This window comes from Prionailurus bengalensis, chromosome A1 (genome assembly GCF_016509475.1).
Source record: "Prionailurus bengalensis isolate Pbe53 chromosome A1, Fcat_Pben_1.1_paternal_pri, whole genome shotgun sequence".
In the NCBI taxonomy this organism is placed as follows: domain Eukaryota; kingdom Metazoa; phylum Chordata; class Mammalia; order Carnivora; family Felidae; genus Prionailurus; species Prionailurus bengalensis.
Window position 1 is genome coordinate 214,803,314 of NC_057343.1, and position 20,697 is coordinate 214,824,010.

The 20,697-nt window shown below is 39.1% G+C and overlaps 1 protein-coding gene across 2 annotated transcripts in view; it reads left to right on the plus strand.

The window, feature by feature from the left end:
- GOLPH3 (golgi phosphoprotein 3) overlaps positions 1-20,697 on the plus strand; it is a 52,072-nt gene that overhangs the window by 22,186 nt on the left and 9,189 nt on the right. Inside the window, exons 2-3 of one of the 2 annotated variants that reach the window (XM_043600476.1) lie at positions 11,477-11,608; positions 17,814-17,928. In XM_043600476.1, the coding sequence (XP_043456411.1) occupies positions 11,477-11,608; positions 17,814-17,928 (247 nt within the window). The remainder of the gene's footprint in view (positions 1-11,476; positions 11,609-17,813; positions 17,929-20,697) is intronic. The other variant, XM_043600485.1, reaches the window with a different exon arrangement.

Consider the following 20,697-nt stretch of genomic DNA (forward strand, 5'->3'; position numbering starts at 1 on the left):
TTTTCCCTGTGGCTGGGACTGGATTGAGGTTTCTCGGCATCTGGTCCAGCCTGATTATTCATACATCGTAATGACACTCTTTGTGTAAAGATTTTTGTTACCTAATTCTGTTTCTTGTTAGGGGTCTATTCTGAGTTTTATTTCTTTTTCAGTTGGTTTTGGTAATTTGTGTTTTTCCAGGAATTTGAACATTTTGTCTGAGTTGTCTGATTTATTGGACATAAAGTTGTTTATGGTATTTTCTTATAATCCTTTAAATTTCTGTAGGATTGGAAGTGATGTCCCTGCGTTACTTTTTTGACTTTGGTAATTTGTATATCTCTTTACTCTTTATTCCTCTATTCCATGCCCCTGTTTTAACCTTGAAAAAAATTTTTTTTAAAGAAATAACTTTTGGCTTCATGGATTCTTCCTCCCCCCCCCCCCCCACCCCTTTGCATTTCATTGGTTTCTGCACTAATTTTTATTACTTCCTTTTCTTTGATTGATTTGGATTTAGTTGGTTTTTCTAGTTTCTTAAGGTAGGAGACCTTTCTTCTTTTGCAATATAGATGTTTAACAGAGATAAATTTCTTTCTAAACACTGCATCTCATAGATTTTGATATTTTGTTTTTGTTTTCATTCAGTTCAAAATGTTTCCTAACTTCTTTGCTGATTTCTTTGAACAGTGGATTATTTAGAAGTTGTAGATTAATTTCCAAATAGAGATTTTCCAGATTTCATTCTGTTGATTTCTAATTTAATTCCCTTAGAGTAAAACATACTTTATATGATTTCAGTTCTGTTGTTTCAAACTATTGTTCGAGAGTTTTCTCAATGCCATTTAAATCAGCTTGGTTGATGGTACTGTTCAGTTTTGTATCTTCGTTGTTTTTTTTTTTGTCTAGTTCTATCCATCCTTGTCAGTGTAATCTTCAGCTACTGTTACTGTATTGTTTCTCCTTTCTGGTCAGTTTTTGCATCATGTATTTTGCATCTGTTAGGTATGTATGTATTACTTTATAATTGTTCTATCTTCCTGATACTTCTTTATCATATGAAAATGCCCCCTATATGTTCCTATTAACTTTATTTAATCTGAAGTCTACTTTGTCTTGTTAATATATCTGGTCCAGTTTTCTTTAGATTAGTGTTTGCATGTTCTTTTCACTCTTGTAAACCTATTTGTGTCTTTGAATCTAAACTGTCTTTTGAAGGCAGCATATGGTTAGGTCTTTTATCCAGTTTTGGCAAGCTTTTATCTTTGGAGTATTTAATCTATTCACAATTACATAATTATTGATAGAGTTTGATTTACACCAGCCACGATGCTCTTTGTTTTCTGTCAGATGTCCCTTTTGTTCCTCTGTTCCTCCTGTACTGCCTTCTTTTGTGTTAAATAGAAAATTATAATTAAACCATTTAAATTTCCTCCCTTTTTTCTTCTTTCTTTTCTATATTAGAGTCTTTTTCTTAATAGTTACTTTAGAAATTACAATATATATCTTTATCACATTCTTCAAATTAATACTTATTTAATTCCAGCAAAATATAGAAGCTTTGCTTCAGTATAGCTTTATTTACTCCCCTTTCTTTTCTGCATTGTCAGAAATATTACAAATTTATGTTATGACCCCAACAACAATGTTTTATACTTAGTTTTATGCAAGACTTTGCTTTTAAATAAGGTTTTAAAAGGAAAAAGAAAATATCCTTTTTTAAAAAGCATTTGTTTATTTTGAGCGAAGGAAAGAAGAATCCCAAGCGCGTGGAGTCTGACATGAGGCTTGATCCCGTGATCCTGAGATCATGACCTGAGCTGAAATCAAGAGTCTGATGCCTAACTGACTGAGCCACCCAGGTGCCCCGAAAATACAGTTTTAAAAACGTACCTTTGTATCTGTCTTTTGTTTATGTGGATTTGAAATACCATCTGATGATACTTTCAGCAGCAAAACTTCCTTTAGTTAATTTCTTAGGAGGTTGATATGCTAGCAACAAATTCATTCTTCCTTTATCTAGGAATGTCTTTGTTTCAAATTCATTTTTGAAGGTTAATTTTGCTGAGTATGTGTGAGAAATAAGCCCACTGACCCAATCAAAGGAGGGACGTGGAGATTCGGAGCACAGTGGAGCAAGGGTTTAATCAACCAAGAGCGGGTATCTGATGGACGGGCACACTCCAGGCAGTTCCAGCAGGCAATTTATCTCCTAGCATGAAGTCCCTCTCCTGGTTCCTCATTGGCTGAGTACTACAGAGCTTACGGCCTCACCTGGATGTTGCTTATGCCCATGTAAGGCCAAAAAGTAGTCTGATTGGAACAAATGTACATTCCCTGAGGTGATGCAGAGACTTTCAGTCCCTCCTCCCTTTATTCTATGAAGCATGCTTATTGCAAATCCTGCGAAAATAACCCTGTGAAAAGGAGAGGGGAAGAAGAACCAGGATGTGAAGTGTCTAAGGGCTTGGGGAGCGGGGAGTGGTTCATACATATTTCCAAAAGTTAACCCATTGTTAACTAGACAGCACTGCTTTTATTTGGCATATCTGAAAATGAATCATCTCACTCTCACAGTATAGATTCTTGGTTGGTAGTTTCTTTTCTTTCGGCACTTCAAATCTCAGTGCCTTCTTGTCTCCAGTCTTCAGTGATTGCAGTGAGAAGTTAACTGGTAATTTGCATTGTTCCCTTATATGTGATAAGTTGTTTTTTTTCTTGCTGCCTTCAAGATACTTTTTTTTCCCTCAACAGTTTGACTATGATGTCTATGTTTGGTGATCTCTTTGTGTTTATCCAGTTTGGAGTTTGTTGAGCATCTAGATCTTAGATGAATTATTTTCTACCTGGTTTGGGAAATTTTCAGCTGTTATTTTTTCTACTTTCTCTCTTTTTGAGATTCCTTTTACTCCTATTTTACTCCTAAGGTCTTAAAGACCTTAGTCTCTGGGGCGCCTGGGTGGCTCAGTCGGTTGGGCGGCCGACTTCGGCTCAGGTCATGATCTCACAGTCTGTGAGTTCGAGCCCCATATCGGGCTCTGTGCTGATGGCTCACAGCCTGGAGCCTGCTTCCGATTCTGTGTCTCCCTCTCTGTCTGCCCCTTCCCTGTTCATGCTCTCTCTCTGTCTCAAAAATAAATAAAAACATTAAGAAAAAATTAAAAAAAAAAAAGACCTTAGTCTCTGAGGCTTTCCTCATTTTCTTTCTCTCTCTCTCTCTCTTTTTTTTAATTGAAGTATATTTGCATTCCTCATTTTCTTCTTTTCTCTTGCTGTTCTTCAAATTCAGGTTCCTTGATTTTCTTTCATTTCAAGTCTGTTGAACTCTTCTTGTGAAGTTTTCATTTAGGTCATTAATTTTAACTCACATTTTCATCTCTTGAGATTCTGTATTTGATGAATCAACTATCTTAATTAGTCATTGTGTTATTCCTTTAATTCTTTAAAATTTTTTTTAAACATTTCATTTTTGAGAGAGAGACAAAGTGTCATCAGGGGAGGGACAGAAACAGAGGGAGACACAGAACCTGAGGCAGGCTCCAGGCTCTGAGCTGTCAGCACAGAGCCTGATGCGGGTTTCCTGCCCATGAACTTCGAGATCATGACCTGAGCTAAAGTTGGCCGCCTAACCAACTGAGCCACCCAGGCGCCCCTTGTTCCTATGATTCTTAAAATCTGATTTCCTTTAGTTCTTAACCAGTTATTTTGTAAAATGTCCCTCAATTTGGATTTGTCTGTTGTATACTTTTTTTTTTTTTTTTTTTTTTTTTTAGAGAGAGTGTGAGCAGGGGAGAGGGAAGGGGGGGGGAAATCTATAGCGTGGGGGCTCAATCCAGTGACCCTGGGATCATGACCTGAGCTGAAATGAAGAGTTGGATGCTCAACTGACTGAGCCACCTAGACTCCCCTTTTGTGTAAATACTTTTTTTTTTTTTTTGAGTGAGGTGAGGGGCAGAGAGAGCAAGAGGATGCAAGAGAATCACAAGCAGGCTCCACGCTGATGTGTGGGGCTCAATCTCATGAACCATGAGATCATGACCTGAGCTGAAATGAAGAGTCAGACACTTAACTGACAGAGCCACCCAGGTGCCCCATATAAATATTTTTTAATGTGTATCTTAGTGTGTTGTTGTTGTTTAATTTTTAAAAAATGTATTTATTTTGAGAGAGACAGAGACAGTACAAGTGGGGGAGGGCCAGAGAGAGAGGGAGAGAGAGAATCCCAAGCAGAGCCTGATGTGGGGTTCAGACTCATGAAACTGTGAGGTCATGACCTGAGCTGAAACCAAGAGTTGGAAACTTAACCGACTGAGCCACCCAGGCACCCCATTTTGGTTTTGTTTTTAGTGTCTGTGTTTTTTTGTTTGTTTTGTTTTGTTTTTTTCTTTACCTTTGTAAGGTTGGGGATATTGGATTTAATTTGCTTTTTTTTTTTTTTAATTTTTTTTTTTAACGTTTTATTTATTTTTGAGACAGAGAGAGACAGAGCATGAATGGGGCAGGGGCAGAGAGAGAGGGAGACACAGAATCGGAAACAGGCTCCAGGCTCTCAGCCATCAGCCCAGAGCCCGATGCGGGGCTCGAACTCATGGACCGCGAGATCGTGACCTGAGCTGAAGTTGGACGCTTAACTGACTGAGCTACCCAGGCGCCCCCTTTTTTTTTTATTTTTTATATTTTTTATATTTATTTATTTATTTATTTATTTATTTATTTATTTATTTTTGGATTTAATTTGCTTCTAATTAGATGAGATTAATTGGAATGTGGCAGTTAAATTGTAAGTGACATTTGTTTGGTTAATAAGTCCTGATTTGCTCTCTTACAAATGATAATGTGGGTGGATTGGACTGCCTTTTGTTTACTAGTATGCAGCTGCCCTTATAGTCATAATCAGAGTAGGTTTCTAATAATAATTAAATGTTAAGTGCATGCAGATTTGAGTTTTTTAGCTATGCATAATATTTATTGGCCTGTGTAAATCTTTTAGTTGTAGTTGCTTTATTTAGAGACTTTTGTCAGATACATGTCAGAATTTATTAAATTCTTTTTAGCCTTACTAGAAATTACTTGCTTACTTGAACAAAATCCCTTCAAAGTAGCTTAAGATAAGGAGACACAGGTATTCAGCATACAGCCCAATACATAGGACTGGTTCTGTCGTTAGGATGCTATTCTTTGTGCAAACTGGTGCAGCCACTTTGGAGAACAGTATGGAGGTGCCTCAAAAAACTGAACATAGAAGTACCTTACAACCTGGCAGTTGCATTATTAGGTAATTACCCAAAGGATACAAAAATACAGATTTGAAGGGGTGCAAGCACCCCAATATTTATAGCAGCATGATCAATAAGAGCCAAACTATGGAGAGAGCCCACATTGACTGATGAATGGATAAAGAAGATTTTGTGTGTATATGTTTGTGTGTGTGTGTGTGTATAGACGTACATATACACACAAACATACACACATACATACAGAATGCAATAATGCTCAGCCATCAGAAAAAATGACATCTTGCCATTTGCAATGATGTGGATGGTTGTATAATGTATTGTGCTAAGCGAAGGAAGTCAGAAAGACAAATACCATACGATTTCACTCATTTGTGGAATTTAATAAAACACGAACATATGGAAGGGGTGAGGGAAGAGAAGAGAGGGAAACAAACCACAAGAGACTCTTTTTTAATTTCAATTTTATTTTTTTAAATTTACATCCAAATTAGCATATAGTGCAGCAGCGATTTCGGTAGTAGATTGCTTAATTCCCCTTACCCATTCAGCCCATCCCCCCTCCCACAACCCCTTCAGTAACCCTCTGTTCTCCATATTTAGGAGTCTCTTATGTTTGTCCCCCTCCAACATATTATTTTTGCTTCCCTTCCCTTGTGTTCATCTGTTCTGTGTCTTAAAGTCCTCATATGGGTGGAGTCATATGATATTTGTCTTTCTCTGACTAATTTTGCTTAGCATAATACCCTCTAGTTCCATCCACGTAGTTGCAAATGGCAAGATTTCATTCTTTTTGATTGCTGATTGTGTGTGTGTGTGTGTGTGTGTATGTGTACACACACATACATACATATACATACATACATACCACATCTTCTTTATCCATTCATCCATCCATGGACATTTGGGCTGTTTCCATACTTTGGCTATTGTTGATAGTGCTGCTATAAACATGGGGGTGCATGTGTCCCTTCGAAATAGCATACCTGTATCCCTTGGATAAATACCTAATAGTGCAATTGCTGGGTCATAGGGAAATTCTACTTTTACTTGAGTTGATTCTTAAACAGCAAAATGCTTCTCATTAAGTACTTCTGGAGCTTATACCTTGAATGGTGAGAGCTCAGTGTTTGCATTTTTAGGGACCCAGTAAAACAACACCCTTTCCCCCACTCAGGTTGAGCCACCTGACGGACTCAGGCAAATAGAGATACAAATAAATATTATCACTGAGAATAAGCTGTGTTGGAGGTTGTTGCTTAGATGTGTAGCAGCATTGGGCTTTCTGTAGACTCTGTCCCCTAAACTTAGACCTTGGAACTGCCCATCAAGGGAATTGTGTCTGTAGAGCATGTCCCTGAGATCGCTGCCTCATTTGTTATTACATATTTATTGTTCTTACCACCTTGCATCTGAATGGCATACTATATGATAAGGTAATTCATATTTCAGTTTATGTTCCACAACTATCTCATGAGATCTGCCTGAAAGTTTGGCCATTTGACTGAGTGACTCTGTGATGCTGGGGACTCTGAATAACAAAAGATTGATTGAAGTACAACTCTGTAATTAATTTAGCTGGCACCCCATTGAGAAAGTTTCTCTTATCTGGTTATTATTTGTTGTTACTAAAGTAGATGGTGAAAGGCAAGTAGAGGTGCTTTGAATTAGTTTCCAGAACCCTTGGATTTCTTGTCTCTTGTGTTCTGTTCTTTGTTGGAGGCCTTGTGAGCTGCACATGGTATAATCTTCAAATGTGCCTGTTGTTGGTTTTTTAGTTCATCAATATGACCATATTAGTTAGGGTCTTAATACATTTTCTGTTCTGGTATGTTCCCTCCTATTTTGGACCCATGAACCTAATGAAGTCATGTTTCTCTGGGTTTTGTGGGAACAGCTTATGACCTATCTCTGCTTGGAATATCTCTGTCTCTCCCATTCTTGTATTTTAGGATATTGGAACTGATAACTTGTAGGGCCCCAGAGTAGTTTGCTGTGGTTTTCTAACCTCCAGTTGTTTCTTCTACAGTGAACTGGGGGGGGGGGGGGGGGGGGCATCCTTAAGGTCCTGTGGCTACTGGTATTCCTAGTGCAGCTGCTGCTGCTTCATCAGTAAGTTGATTGTCTGGCCAGTGGTCTTCTCTCAGTGTGACCCTGAATGTTGAGTACCTATCCTTGGACTAACCGAGGGCGTGAAGATACTCCATTGCTGGTGGTAGAATCTCAAACCCATTTAGGGATCTGAAATGATTATTGACTTACAAGTGTAAGAGCTGTGTGGTGTCACTGGGTACATAATCATAACTAGGACTTCTTTACCCTCTTAAAACATGGCTGCAAATGTAGGTAGTTGTGCCTTTTGAGCCAAATCATAAACTGCTTTATATTGCTGGGTCTTCCTCACCTGTTTTAACTGTTACTTTTATTGTGGCTGGCTTGCCCTGCTTAACAGTATATTTTTATGGGGCAAACACATCATGTCTTGCATCCCGCCTAGACTACAGTTCTTGCAATTGTTTCAGGGAGTAATGGTTTGTCTGAGGACTGAATCTTTCAGGCAGTGGTTATTGACCTGCCCTTGTAAAAAATCTTTTCCACTGAGAAGTCAGGTGGACTGATGGCATGCCTGGATGTGGTTTCAGTCATCCAGTCTTGTACCAAGTTTTAAGTACTCCAGGTAACTGACATCACTACACCGCTGTGGACATGTGGGGCCTATGCCACGTCTCTTCTCTCTTCCATGGGTTTAGGCTCAATAACTGTAATGTGGCATTTCCTTTAAAATAACCATCTTATTTGAAATGCATCCCAATTTTAGAGATACTAACCACCCCCCTGCCCCCACAGGAGTGCTGAGAAATATTGACATACATTGTTGTGTAAGTTTAAGGAGCATAGAATGGTGGTTTGTTTTACAAATATTGTGAAATGTTTACCAAAATGGATTTAGTTAACATCGTCACAAAAAGAGACTCTGTTTTTAATTTTTTATTAAAAAAAATTTTTTTTAGTGTTTATTTTTGGAGAGAGAGACAGAGTATGGGCAGGGGAGGAGCAGAGAGAGAGGGAGACACAGAATCTGAAGCAGTCTCCAGAGTCTGACGCAGGGCTTGAACTCACGAAACCGTGAGATCGTGAGCTGAGCTGAAACCAAGAGTTGGACACTTTACCGACTGAGCCACCCAGGTGCCCCACCATTCAAAATTTTAAATTTAATCTTGCATTTTTTAGTACTCCTCCTCTCCCTCCCCTCTCCCAACTTGGTTAATTCCTGATCATGTTTTGCTACAGAACTGTCTGTGCTGATTAGTCCACTTTCCCATGTGATTTTAATTGTATGTTTTCTACTGGTGATGCCTAAAAGCCGTTCACTTCATGTAAGTTTTTAAAGTCTGCTGTTAAAGACTCCAGTTGGCTAAGGTCTGGATACACAGTTACCTTGGGAGTAGTTGAGATTGAGACGTAATTTCATCCTTAGCTAACAAATGGGAGCTTCTCAGTACAGTTCATCTGGAATTTCCGGACTTGTAGACAGACAGGGCGTGGTACTGTCCACATCCGTTACTGCTTCATGAGGTGCACTCTGTTGTTTGCAGTTGCTAGAGGCTTACCTGGGAGCTCCATCTCTGTGTCCAGGTCAGTAGAAGCCAGATATCTGTAACTTTGATTTCATGTGGAATCCATTCCCAGGCTTCCCAGGGCTTTAGGTGGCATGGGTACATAGGCTGTGGGCATTACCTAACCTCTGTAACTTAACTGATCTCAGTAGCCACTTCACTAAACCTATGGCAGTATTAATTTAATCAGACCCCTATTGTTTATTAAGTTTAAAAGTATTCTCTCAAATTCAGTCAATTTCTGCTTCCCCTGCCTCATATTTAAATTAGCCTGGGTACCTGTGTGGCTCAGTTGGGTAAGCATCCAATTCTTGGTTTTAGCTCAGGTCATGCTTGGGGTTCGTTCCCCCTCTCCCCCTCTCTCTCCCCCTCTCTCTCCCCCTCTCCCCCCCTCCCCCCTCTCTCCCCCCCTCTCTCGCTCTCTCCATCCCTCCCCCCTCTCTCCCCCCTCTCTCCATCCCTTCCCCCTCTCCCCATTCCCCCTCTCCCCCTCTCCCTCCCTCTCCCCCTCTCTCCCTCTTTCTCCATCCCTCCTCCTCCCCCTTTCCCCTTTCCCTTTCTCCCCCCTCTCCCCCTCCCTCTCTCTCCCCCCTCCCCCCTTTCCCCCTTTCCCCTTCTCCCCCCTCTCCCCCTCTCCATCCCTCTCCTCCTCTCTCCCTCTCTCCGTCCCTCTCCCTCTCTCTCCCCTTCCCTCCCTCTCCCCTTCCCTCCTTCTCCCCTTCCCTCTCTCTCCTTCCCTTCCCTCTCTCTCCTTCCCTTCCCTCTCTCTCCTTCCCTTCCCTCTCTCTCTCTGCTTCCCTCCCCCTCTCTCTGCTTCCCCCCCTCTCTGCTTCCCCCCCCCTCTGCTTCCCCTCCTCCTCCCCCTCCTTTCTTCCCTCCCTCTCTCCCCTTCCTTCACTCCCTCTCTCCTTCCTTCACTCCCTCTCTCCTTCCTTCACTCCCTCCTTCCCTCTGTCTCTCCTTCCCTCTATCTCTCCTTCCCTCTGTCTCTCCCTCCCTCTCTCCCCCTCCCTTCCTCCCTCTCCGCCCCCCCCCCCACACTAAATAAACTTAAAAAAAAAAAAGAGTTTAAATTGACCTCTTTAAATTGCTAATTTGTTTATTCTTTTGTGGCTCTCTTAATCTAAATTCTCACTTTCCCAAAGCCTTTTCCTTCAGGAGTGGTAGTTTATTAGGCTAATTTAAGTCCCTGTGTTGATAGTGGAATCTCATGGACCTTGATGGTCAGTCACCATCTGTATACAGGCTGATCACTGTGACCTGGCAAAGTACCAAGACTGACCTTGAACAAGTGCCAGAATCAAAGGGCTAGGTCCCTCCCTAATCCTAGACCCTCCATTACTCAGCGAATCCATTGGCCTGCTCTCCCTCCTACCAAGACTATATGTTACTAGGTTCTGAGAACCATTTAGAAGTTCTCCTTTCTCCTCCGAGTTAGGTACTTTATTATTTACATTTTTAAAAAAATTTTTTTAAGTTTATTTTATTTTTTGAGAGAGAGTGTGCGTGCAAGCAAGTAAGCGGGGGGGCGGTGCGGGCAGAGAGATAGGGAAAGAGAGAATCCCAAGCAGGCTGTGTTCTGTGAGCGCACAGCATGGAGCCCTAAGTGGGGCTCAGTCTCAGGAACTGTGAGATCAGGACCTGAGCCAAAATCTAAGAGTCGATGTGTAATCTGTTGAGCCATCTAGGTGTCCCCAGAGTAGGGGGCTTTAGATTAGTAGTTGGCAAAGTTCATAGCTTCATATTTTGGAGGACTCCCAATTATTTGCTCTCAAATAGTGCCCAGACTTCGTCTGGTTGATATGAGTATCCCCAGATCTCTAGATAGTCTGTCAGTCTCCTTCTGTCTGGTGGTTCTTCCACCTCGCATGTTGCCCTTAAATTTCTGTTGGAGTGAGGGTGGAGCATCTGATTGCCTTACTGTTTGTTATTCAGAGCTTTAGGCATGGGCCAGCACATAAATTTGCTAATATATTTTTTCAAAATTAATCTTGTGGGGGTGCCTGGGTGGCTTAGTTGGTTAGGCGTCTGACTCTTGATATCTACTCTGGTCGTGATCCTTCCACGCTGTCATGAGATTGAGCCCCATGTCCGGCTCTGTGTGCTGAGTGTGGGGTCTGCTTGGGATTCTCTCTCCCTCTCTTTCTGGCCCTCCCCCCTCAAAATAAATAAGCATTAAAAAATTAGCTTTGTGTTTTTATGCTAAAAAGAATGAATGATGTTTCAATATTCTTTGAGGCTACATTGGGCTAGATTGTTTTTCCGGATCTTTTTAACTTGCCCATATGTACTAATAATAAACTACAGTCAGGAGTTAACTGCGTGAGTGAGCTCTGGTCCTTGTAATCTGAAAGAGCCTAGAAAACACTTAATGAAGAATGAGAGACATAGTTTTAAACCTCTGACTTCCAAAGTTATTTGTTTAACTGCATGTAAGGGTTAGTGGTGAAAAGACAATAAACACCTGAAACTCTAGATTAGTAATGTATAACAATTGTAAGTTTTTAGTATTTTATTTAAAATTATAATAATGAAAAGATAAAGGTAAAAGGTACCAGAAATAACTTTGCCTAAAAATATTTGTTTTTGAATCTGAATTCAAAATAAATTAGCTCTTTTCTTTTCTTTTTGTTTTTTTTAAACTAGGGTTACACATCATTTTGGAATGACTGTATATCATCTGGATTACGTGGCTGTATGTTAATTGAATTAGCACTGAGAGGAAGGTTACAACTAGAGGCTTGTGGAATGAGACGTAAAAGTCTGTTAACAAGAAAGGTAAGAGGAGTGCTAAATAACATCCTTGTTAAAGAGTTTGTGCTGACTAAAAGTGAAAATTTCTAATACCTTTAAAGAATTAACTAGGAAGTTGATTTTAAAGTTAAGACTTTATTGGAAGTCATATTTCCATATCTTTTTTGTACTTTTGGTTTCTTAGTTCTTTGTACGTAATGACTCATGTAATTCATTGTCAGGCTCACTGGCCACTGCATCTCACATATTCAGAAAGACTCTAGACTTCATTTTCCTTCTGAAAGCCATAATTTGGAAAGACCTGACATAATTTAGTTTTAAAACTCAAAGGTGTTATCGTGCAAATTAACTGTCCATGTTGGTCTTTTTAGCAGAATATGAATATGTGCTTTTTAGATCTCTGCCTTCTCTAGTGTGATAGGCTGTATAAATCGTTATTTTTGGCTAGTTTTTAGGATTCTTAACTCCATCCTCAGTCTGAAATACTCAAAACTGTTTCTCTTCTAGTCTGTCATTGTGTTTCTTGGGGGGCATGACGTTTTCAAAACTTTTCAATTTTTTTTTAGCTTTTTAATGCTTATTTATGAGGGAGAGAGAGAGAGGGAGAGAGATAGCGGGGAAGGGGCAGAGAAAGGGAGTCACAGAATCCAAAGCAGGCTTCCAGGCTCTGAGCTCTAGCACAGAGCCTAACACCAGGCTTGAACTCACGAACTCCGAGATTATGACCTGAGCCGAAGTCAGATGCATAACTGACTGAGCCAGCCAGGTGCCCAGAACTGTTTTTTTCTTTAATACAGCATCTTCAAGAAATCTACATAGTTTTAGATCAAAACTGAATGTTTTTGATTGATATGCCATAATCCTATAGGAAAGAGAGCCATTTATATGTTCTTGAAAATTATATGCAAAGTAAACATTGTATAGCAGAACATATTCCTCATCGGATTTTAAAATTAAATCTACTTTTAGTCATGCAAAGTAGAGTTATATGAGCTGGCCTGAGATTGGTTTTAAAATTACTGTTTTAGAGAACTGTATCATAAAGCAGAATATAAATTTTATTCTGTTTTACTGTGTAACCGTAGATTTATGGAGGAAAACTTTAAGAATTTGCCATTATAGTTATCAATAAAACATACACATAGATTGCTGTTGATTATAGTAATTATAAACAATTTGACATTAATGTTATGAAGCCCTGACCTAAAATGAAAAGATTTGATACTGGTTCTTTTTGTGGGAATAAGAGCTAGCTTTGTGTTGGTTATCAGCAGATTATTTGCTCTTTTGTTCGTTTATTCATTTGTCCAATATTGAGTTAGTGCTTAAGTCTACCATACACTGCTCGACCCTGGGAGTACAGTGGAGGCCAAGAGACACATGTTCCCTACCTCACGGGCTTTCTGTTTCAGTTCATTGTTGGTGTGACCTTAACTAGGTGGTTGATGTGTTTTTTTGGAAAATACTCCATATGATTTAATTTATTAAAAATAATGCTGGATTACTAAAAACAATGATGGATTTTATTAAAGTAATACATATTAATAGTTATAAAATCAAATTGTAAAAGTTACAACAAAAAATAACAATCTTCTATTCACTTTTACCCACTCCTTAGTCCTGCTCCTGAGAGGCAGTCCTTCTTAGTCCTTGTATTAGTTTTGCAGGGTCTCCTTAACAGATTATAACAAACTTGATGGCTTAAAACAACTGATCCTTATTCTCTCAGTTCTGGAGGCCAGCATATGCTATGCTCTCATAGAAGGCTTCAAGAAGGATACTGTGTCTTAATTCTGGCTTCTGCTGGCTCCAGGGTTTCCTTGACTTTTGACTGCATCTCTGTGCTCTGTCTTTACACTCCTTTCTCCTCTGTGTCTCTCCTTTGTGTGTTTTTTATAAGGACACTTTCATTGCATTGTGTGTTTTTTATAAGGATGCTTTCATTCCTAGATAATCCTGATCTAATTAATCCTGGATAATCCAGACCATCTCCAGATCTAATTTAACTTAATCTTATCTACAGGGATTTTGCTGAAAAGTAAAGGGTTCCAAGGGTTAGGCCATGAACACCTCTTGGAGACCACTATTTAACTTGCTGTTCTCTTAGTTATTTCTTTTGGCATTTTTCTCCATATTTCTAATGAGTTTATACTGCCATCTCTCTCTCTCTCTCTTTTTTAAGATTTTATTTTTAAGTAATCTTTACACCCAACATGGGGCTCGAACTCACAACCCCAAAATAAATAGTCACATGCTGTCTGCCTGAGCCAGCCAGGAGCCCCTGCCATCTCTTGGTTAGTCACTTTGAAATGCTGTTTACTTTCTATTAAGAAAGATGGAAAAAAAGGAAAAAAGAAAAGAAAAGGTGACTATTTGGCTCTCTCACATACTACTTATCTCTACCCCCAGTTTTCCTAATAGGGTTATGTTGCAATTTTGAGCAAAACCATAACAATTACTTTATAGTATTATAATTATGTTACTATTGCCTGCAGAGTTATGTCAGATCCTATATTCTCCTTTCATTTTTTTTTTTTTTCTTAAGAGTTTTCATAATTTTCTTTTAAAAAAATCTTTTTGGAGCTTCTGGTTGGCTCAGTCGGTTTAGTGTCCTGCTTAGCTCAGGTCATGATCTTAGGGTTCGTGAGTTCGAGCTCAGAGCCTGGAGCCTCCTTCGGATTCTGTGTGTCCCTCTCTCTGCCTCTACTCCTCTTTCTCTCTGTGTCTCTCTTAAAAATAAACGTTAAAAAAATTAAAAAATAATTTTTTCTATGTAGCTATCTCTTTTTTCTCACATGCTCCCTTGGAAAAAATTTAGCATTATTAATTTTCAAATGTTCAAGTACATTGGTTTGGACTGGTTATGATTTGGTGCTACTGGAACTTCCTGTCATATTTTACTGCTTTCAACCCCCTGTTTTCTGGATCTAGTATTTTTTGTTTTTCTATCCTGGAGGGAGGAAATGTTTTGAGACTTTGCATTCCTGAAAATTTCTTTACCTCATTTTTATTTGACGGTTTGGGAATAGAATGTTGCATTTAAGTTACTTCCCCACAGAATTTTGAAGTCATTTCCCCATTGTCCTCTGGTATGCACAGTTGCTGTTAAGGTCTGGTGCCCTTCTGGTTTTCATTCATTGTGTGATACTTGTTTTCCAGTCTGGAAGTGTTTCAGATCTTTTGTTTTTCCCTGGTGTTCTGAAATTGTACGCTGTCCCTTGATGTGGGTCTTTTAAAATTCATTATGCTGTGCTCACTGTGACAGCACATATATTGAAAATCATTATGCATGGGCTCTTTCGTGGTAGAAGTGTTTAGTTTTGGTTTTAGAAAATTTTCTTCTATTTTTGTATCTTCTGTGCTCCATTTTCTAGACCTCTATAAGTTTGATGTGGACCTCTTGACTAGTCTTTTTTCTTTCTGTTTCTTAATTTCCTAGCTTTATTGAGGTATAATCGGCATTCTCTTGGCTCCTTTACCTTTTAATCCTCTGTTGAGTTTTTTATTGTGGCTCTCATGTTTTTGATTTCCAGGGACCTTTTCTTGTTTTCGTGTGTTTTGTTTTTGTTTTTTGCTTTGTTTTGTCTTTTAATCACACCTTCTTATTTTAGGGATGTAATATCTTCCTTTAAATCTCTAAGGATATTACGGCTGTTTTGAAATTTTCTTTTGTTTCTTCAAAGTCTTTTGTTTCTGTCTTTTGGTCTCCTCCATGTTGAAGGTTTTATTTTAGTATCTTGTTATCCTTGGTTATCTGTTCATATTTAAGAATGAGGCTCTCCTCTAAGGAGAAATACACTAAATAGAAATTAAAGGTGTGGGGAGAGCATATTTACTAGTGGTCCACACATTGCTGAAATTTGATAAGGGGTTTGGAACTTACTCTACACATTGAAGACTTTTAGGCAGAAACCGTTGAGCTAAGATTTGCCTTTTAGAAAGGTCATTGAGGGGGTATGGGTTAAATGGGTGATGAGCATTAAGGAGGGTACTTGTTGGGATCAGCACTGAGTGTTATATATGATAAATTAAGTGATCAATCACTACTCTCAAAATCATTACATTATATGTAAAATAACTTGGATTTAAATAAATTAAAAATTAAAATCAGGAGAATGGATTGAAAAGGGCTATAAATAGTTTGGGGAGGCTAGTTAGGAAGCTTAATACAAGTGAAAGATTATTAGATTAAGTAGAGTAGCATAATTACAGAGGTGATAGAGAAGAGTAATCTATCTGTGAGAGAATTTCATAAGAAAAAAGCCCCACCTACACCCAGGTTATTGTGACCTGATAGAAGACCCATCTCAGAAGGTGGGCATGAGGTGATTGCAGTGGATTTAAGGAGCAAGTGGGAAGTAAGAAGTGGTGGCAAGACTACAGTGTATAAAGATACAACTTTTTCTCCCAAGGTTCTCCTTTTTTCTTCTCTCTGACCCCTTAACTAAAAGCATGGTCCAGAATAGCACTGTCCAGCGAAACTTTCTGTGGTGATGGAAAATGTTCCGTATCTGCCAACACTGTAGCCCCTAGCTACAGTGATGGTGTCTGTGAACCAAACACTTGAAATGTGGCTAGTGCATCTGGGGCATGTTGTAAATAACACACTGGAGTTGGGAAGACTTACTATGGAAAAGAATGTAAAATATCTCAATTTAAAAATATTTGTTACATGTCAATATTTTGGCTATGGTGGGTTAAAGCAAATACATTAAAATTAATTTCACCTGTGTCTTTCTTTTTTAAAATAATTACAAAAGTTTAAAAAAATTGTGGCTTACATTTGTTCTAATAATATTTCTGTTGGGTCATGCTGTCTCAGAAACAGAGATCTCATTATATATTTTTTTTAACTTTTCAGAAGATCGAACAGAAAGGTAAGGACAGTTGTTGAGGATAAGTTTAAGGGAAGACTGCTGCATTTACAAAATAATAGTTAGATTTTGTAATGTTTTAATAAAGGTAACATAAGTAATATAGCAGATTACAATTTGATTATAGAGAATTTCAACCAGAAATTTGTTTCTTAGCCAAGAACTCTGTGAAGGTTGCAGAAATCTAATGCTTGGCCAAAGCAGTAAATAGCATTTTCTTCTTGTTCCCCAGTCTTGTCTTTTTCCACTTTTAGATGGAGTGAGTCTATAACCATCTTAACTTTAAAAAGTTTTGTAGTGGGGCACCTGGGTGGCTCAGTCAGTTGGGCGTCCGACTTTGGCTCAGGTCATGATCTCATGGTCCATGAGTTCGAGCCCCGCGTCCGGCTCTGTGCTGACTGCTCAGAGCCTGGAGCCTGTTTCAGATTCTGTGTCTCCCTCTCTCTCTGACCCTCCCCCATTCATGCTCTGTCTCTCTGTCTCAAAAATAAATAAACGTTAAAAAAAATTTTTTTTAAAAGTTTTGTAGTGTAACAATTGTCTTACCCAACCTATCGGTATATTCAAGGTTCTGCTAGTTGTCACAATTTTTAAAAAAAAATTTTTTTTTTTAACGTTTATTTACTTTTGAGACAGAGACAGAGCATGAATGGGGGAGGGTCAGAGAGAGAGAGGGAGACACAGAATCTGAAACAGGCTCCAGGCTCTGAGCTGTCAGCACAGAGTCCGACACGGGGCTCTAACTCAACCGTGAGATCATGACCTGAGCCGAAGTCGGACGCTTAACCGACTGAGCCACCCAGGCGCCCCTAGTTGTCACAATTTTGAAAAAAAAAACTTTCTCACCTGCCAAATTATATTTCATATTTAAAATTTTTATCTTTTATTGTGGCATAAACTCTTGAGGAGCCAAGTCTTACTTAATTTTTACTCCTAATTGGCTAGCCATTTGTTTCAGTAACATTGAAAAATTCATTTCTCCACTGCTGTAAAATGCCACATTTATCATATACTGAATTTTTATATATAATTGAGTTTATTTCTATAACTAATAAATGTTTAAAAAATGAATTTCTTGATTAAATAGCCTAAGGTTTAGCAATGAAAAGAATTAGTATCAACTGTTCTGGCATTTGTCTTTACTAATTCTTGCACACTTTATTTTCATTCATGATTGTGGCTAATCTGGTTAGGTTCAATGTTGGATTTCTGAATAGAGAATTAATTTGAAATCTGAACATTCACACTGTGTGAAGAACTTCAAGAAGTTTTTGCATAATTAAGTTTTTCATTTAAAGAGATGAAGTCAGAAAAAAGAATTCGTGATCATTTCATTCCTATTGCTTACATTTTAGGTGATCTGTAAGTCAGATGCTCCAACGGGGGATGTTCTTCTTGATGAAGCTCTAAAGCATGTTAAGGAGACGCAACCTCCAGAAACGGTCCAGAACTGGATTGAATTACTTAGTGGTAAGCTTTTGTGTATAAACTAAAAGCTGAATTCTGTTTAAAAGATTTTTGTAAAAAGGGGCACCTGGGTGGGTCACTTGGTTGAGCATCTGACTCTTCATTTCAGCTCAGGGCATGATCCCAGAGTCTTGAGATTGAGCCCTGCAACTGAGCTACTTGCTGAGTATGGAGCTTGCTTGAGAGTCTTTTCCTCTCCCTCTGCCCTTCTCTCCTGTTCCTGCTGCCTCTTAAGAAAAAAAAAAAAAAAAAAAAAATTTTTTTGCAAAAGTTTAAAATCCTTTTGGGAAGAACTTACACAAAATAGCCAAAAGCTTATTATTTAGGCAGACTTAAAAGTTATTAGTCACTGAATGGGGAAAATAGTAGTTTTAAAAGTTTCACTCCCTTTAACAAGCACATACATGTTCAGTAAAACAATATTCTTCTTTTTTTTTTTTTTTTTTTTCTGAAATTTATTGACAAATTGGTTTCCATACAACACCCAGTGCTCATCCCAAAAGGTGCCCTCCTCAATACCCATCACCCACCCTCTCCTCCCTCCCACCCCCCATCAACCCTCAGTTTGTTCTCAGTTTTTAACAGTCTCTTATGCTTTGGCTCTCTCCCATTCTAACCTCTTTTTTTTTTTTTTTTTTTTCCTTCCCCTCCCCCATGGGTTCCTGTTAAGTTTCTCAGGATCCACATAAGAGTGAGACCATATGGTATCTGTCTTTCTCTGTATGGCTTATTTCACTTAGCATCACACTCTCCAGTTCCATCCACGTTGCTGCAAAAGGCCATATTTCATTTTTTCTCATTGCCATGTAATATTCCATTGTGTATATAAACCACAATTTCTTTATCCATTCATCAGTTGATGGACATTTAGGCTCTTTCCATAATTTGGCTATTGTTGAGAGTGCTGCTATGAACATTGGGGTACAAGTGGCCCTATGCATCAGTGCTCCTGTATCCCTTGGATAAATTCCTAGCAGTGCTATTGCTGGGTCATAGGGTAGGTCTATTTTTAATTTTCTGAGGAACCTCCACACTGCTTTCCAGAGCGGCTGCACCAATTTGCATTCCCACCAACAGTGCAAGAGGGTTCCCGTTTCTCCACATCCTTTCCAGCATCTATAGTCTCCTGATTTGTTCATTTTGGCCACTCTGACTGGCGTGAGGTGATACCTGAGTGTGGTTTTGATTTGTATTTCCCTGATAAGGAGCGACGCTGAACATCTTTTCATGTGCCTGTTGGCCATCCGGATGTCTTCTTTAGAGAAGTGTCTATTCATGTTTTCTGCCCATTTCTTCACTGGGTTATTTGTTTTTCGGGTGTGGAGTTTGGTGAGCTCTTTATAGATTTTGGATACTAGCCCTTTGTCCGATATGTCATTTGCGAATATCTTTTCCCATTCCGTTGGTTGCCTTTTAGTTTTGTTGGTTGTTTCCTTTGCTGTGCAGAAGCTTTTTATCTTCATAAGGTCCCAGTAATTCACTTTTGCTTTTAATTCCCTTGCCTTTGGGGATGTGTCGAGTAAGAGATTGCTACGGCTGAGGTCAGAGAGGTCTTTTCCTGCTTTCTCCTCTAAGGTTTTGATGGTTTCCTGTCTCACATTTAGGTCCTTTATCCATTTTGAGTTTATTTTTGTGAATGGTGTGAGAAAGTGGTCTAGTTTCAACCTTCTGCATGTTGCTGTCCAGTTCTCCCAGCACCATTTGTTAAAGAGGCTGTCTTTTTTCCATTGGATGTTCTTTCCTGCTTTGTCAAAGATGAGTTGGCCATACGTTTGTGGGTCTAGTTCTGGGGTTTCTATTCTATTCCATTGGTCTATGTGTCTGTTTTGGTGCCAATACCATGCTGTCTTGATGATGACAGCTTTGTAGTAGAGGCTAAAGTCTGGGATTGTGATGCCTCCTGCTTTGGTCTTCTTCTTCAAAATTCCTTTGGCTATTCGGGGCCTTTTGTGGTTCCATATGAATTTTAGGATTGCTTGTTCTAGTTTCGAACAATATTCTTCTTTAGAGCTTCCAGCATTAAGTTTTTCTTTTTAATGTTTATTTATTTTTGAGAGAGACAGAGCGTGAGTGGGGGAGGAGCAGAGAGAGCGGGAGACACAGAATCCAAAGCCAGCTCCAGGCTCTGAGCTGTCAGCACAGAGCCCGACGTGGGCTTTAATCCCCGAACCGTGAGATCATGACGTGAGCCGAAGTTGGACACTTAACTGATTGAGCCACCCAGGTGCCCCACTGCTCTTTAACTTTTAAAAACATTTAGATGTTGTGAGATTGGTAATTAACATTGTGTCATTTTTCTTACAAGTAATTTCTTTTTCCCACTTACAAAACAGTTTCTAAGAATAATTCTATTATGAGGTGTTCTTTCAGTAAAAGATTTTGAGTTTTGCATTTGTGTGTATTTAAAAATTGAATACACATACTCCATTCTTAGCTAATAGGACAACAGTGGGTACTTTATGCTTAGGGCAGTGTTCATTCTTTCTTACTGATGGAAAGCAAACTTACAAGATTGTTTTCATTAATTTCGAACATTTTTCTTTTGGCCATCCTCTTGTAGATCTTCTGATCAAGGTGGTTTCTACTTCATTGAGTAAGAGAAATTTTCCCCATTTGGGGCACCTGGGCGGCTCAGTTGGTTAGGTGTCCGGCTTTGGCTCAGGTCATGATGTTACAGTTCGTGAGTTTGAGCCCTGTGTCGGGCTCTGTGCTGACAGCTCAGAGCCTGGAGCCTGCTTTGGATTCTGTGTCTCCTCTGTCTGCCCCTCCCCT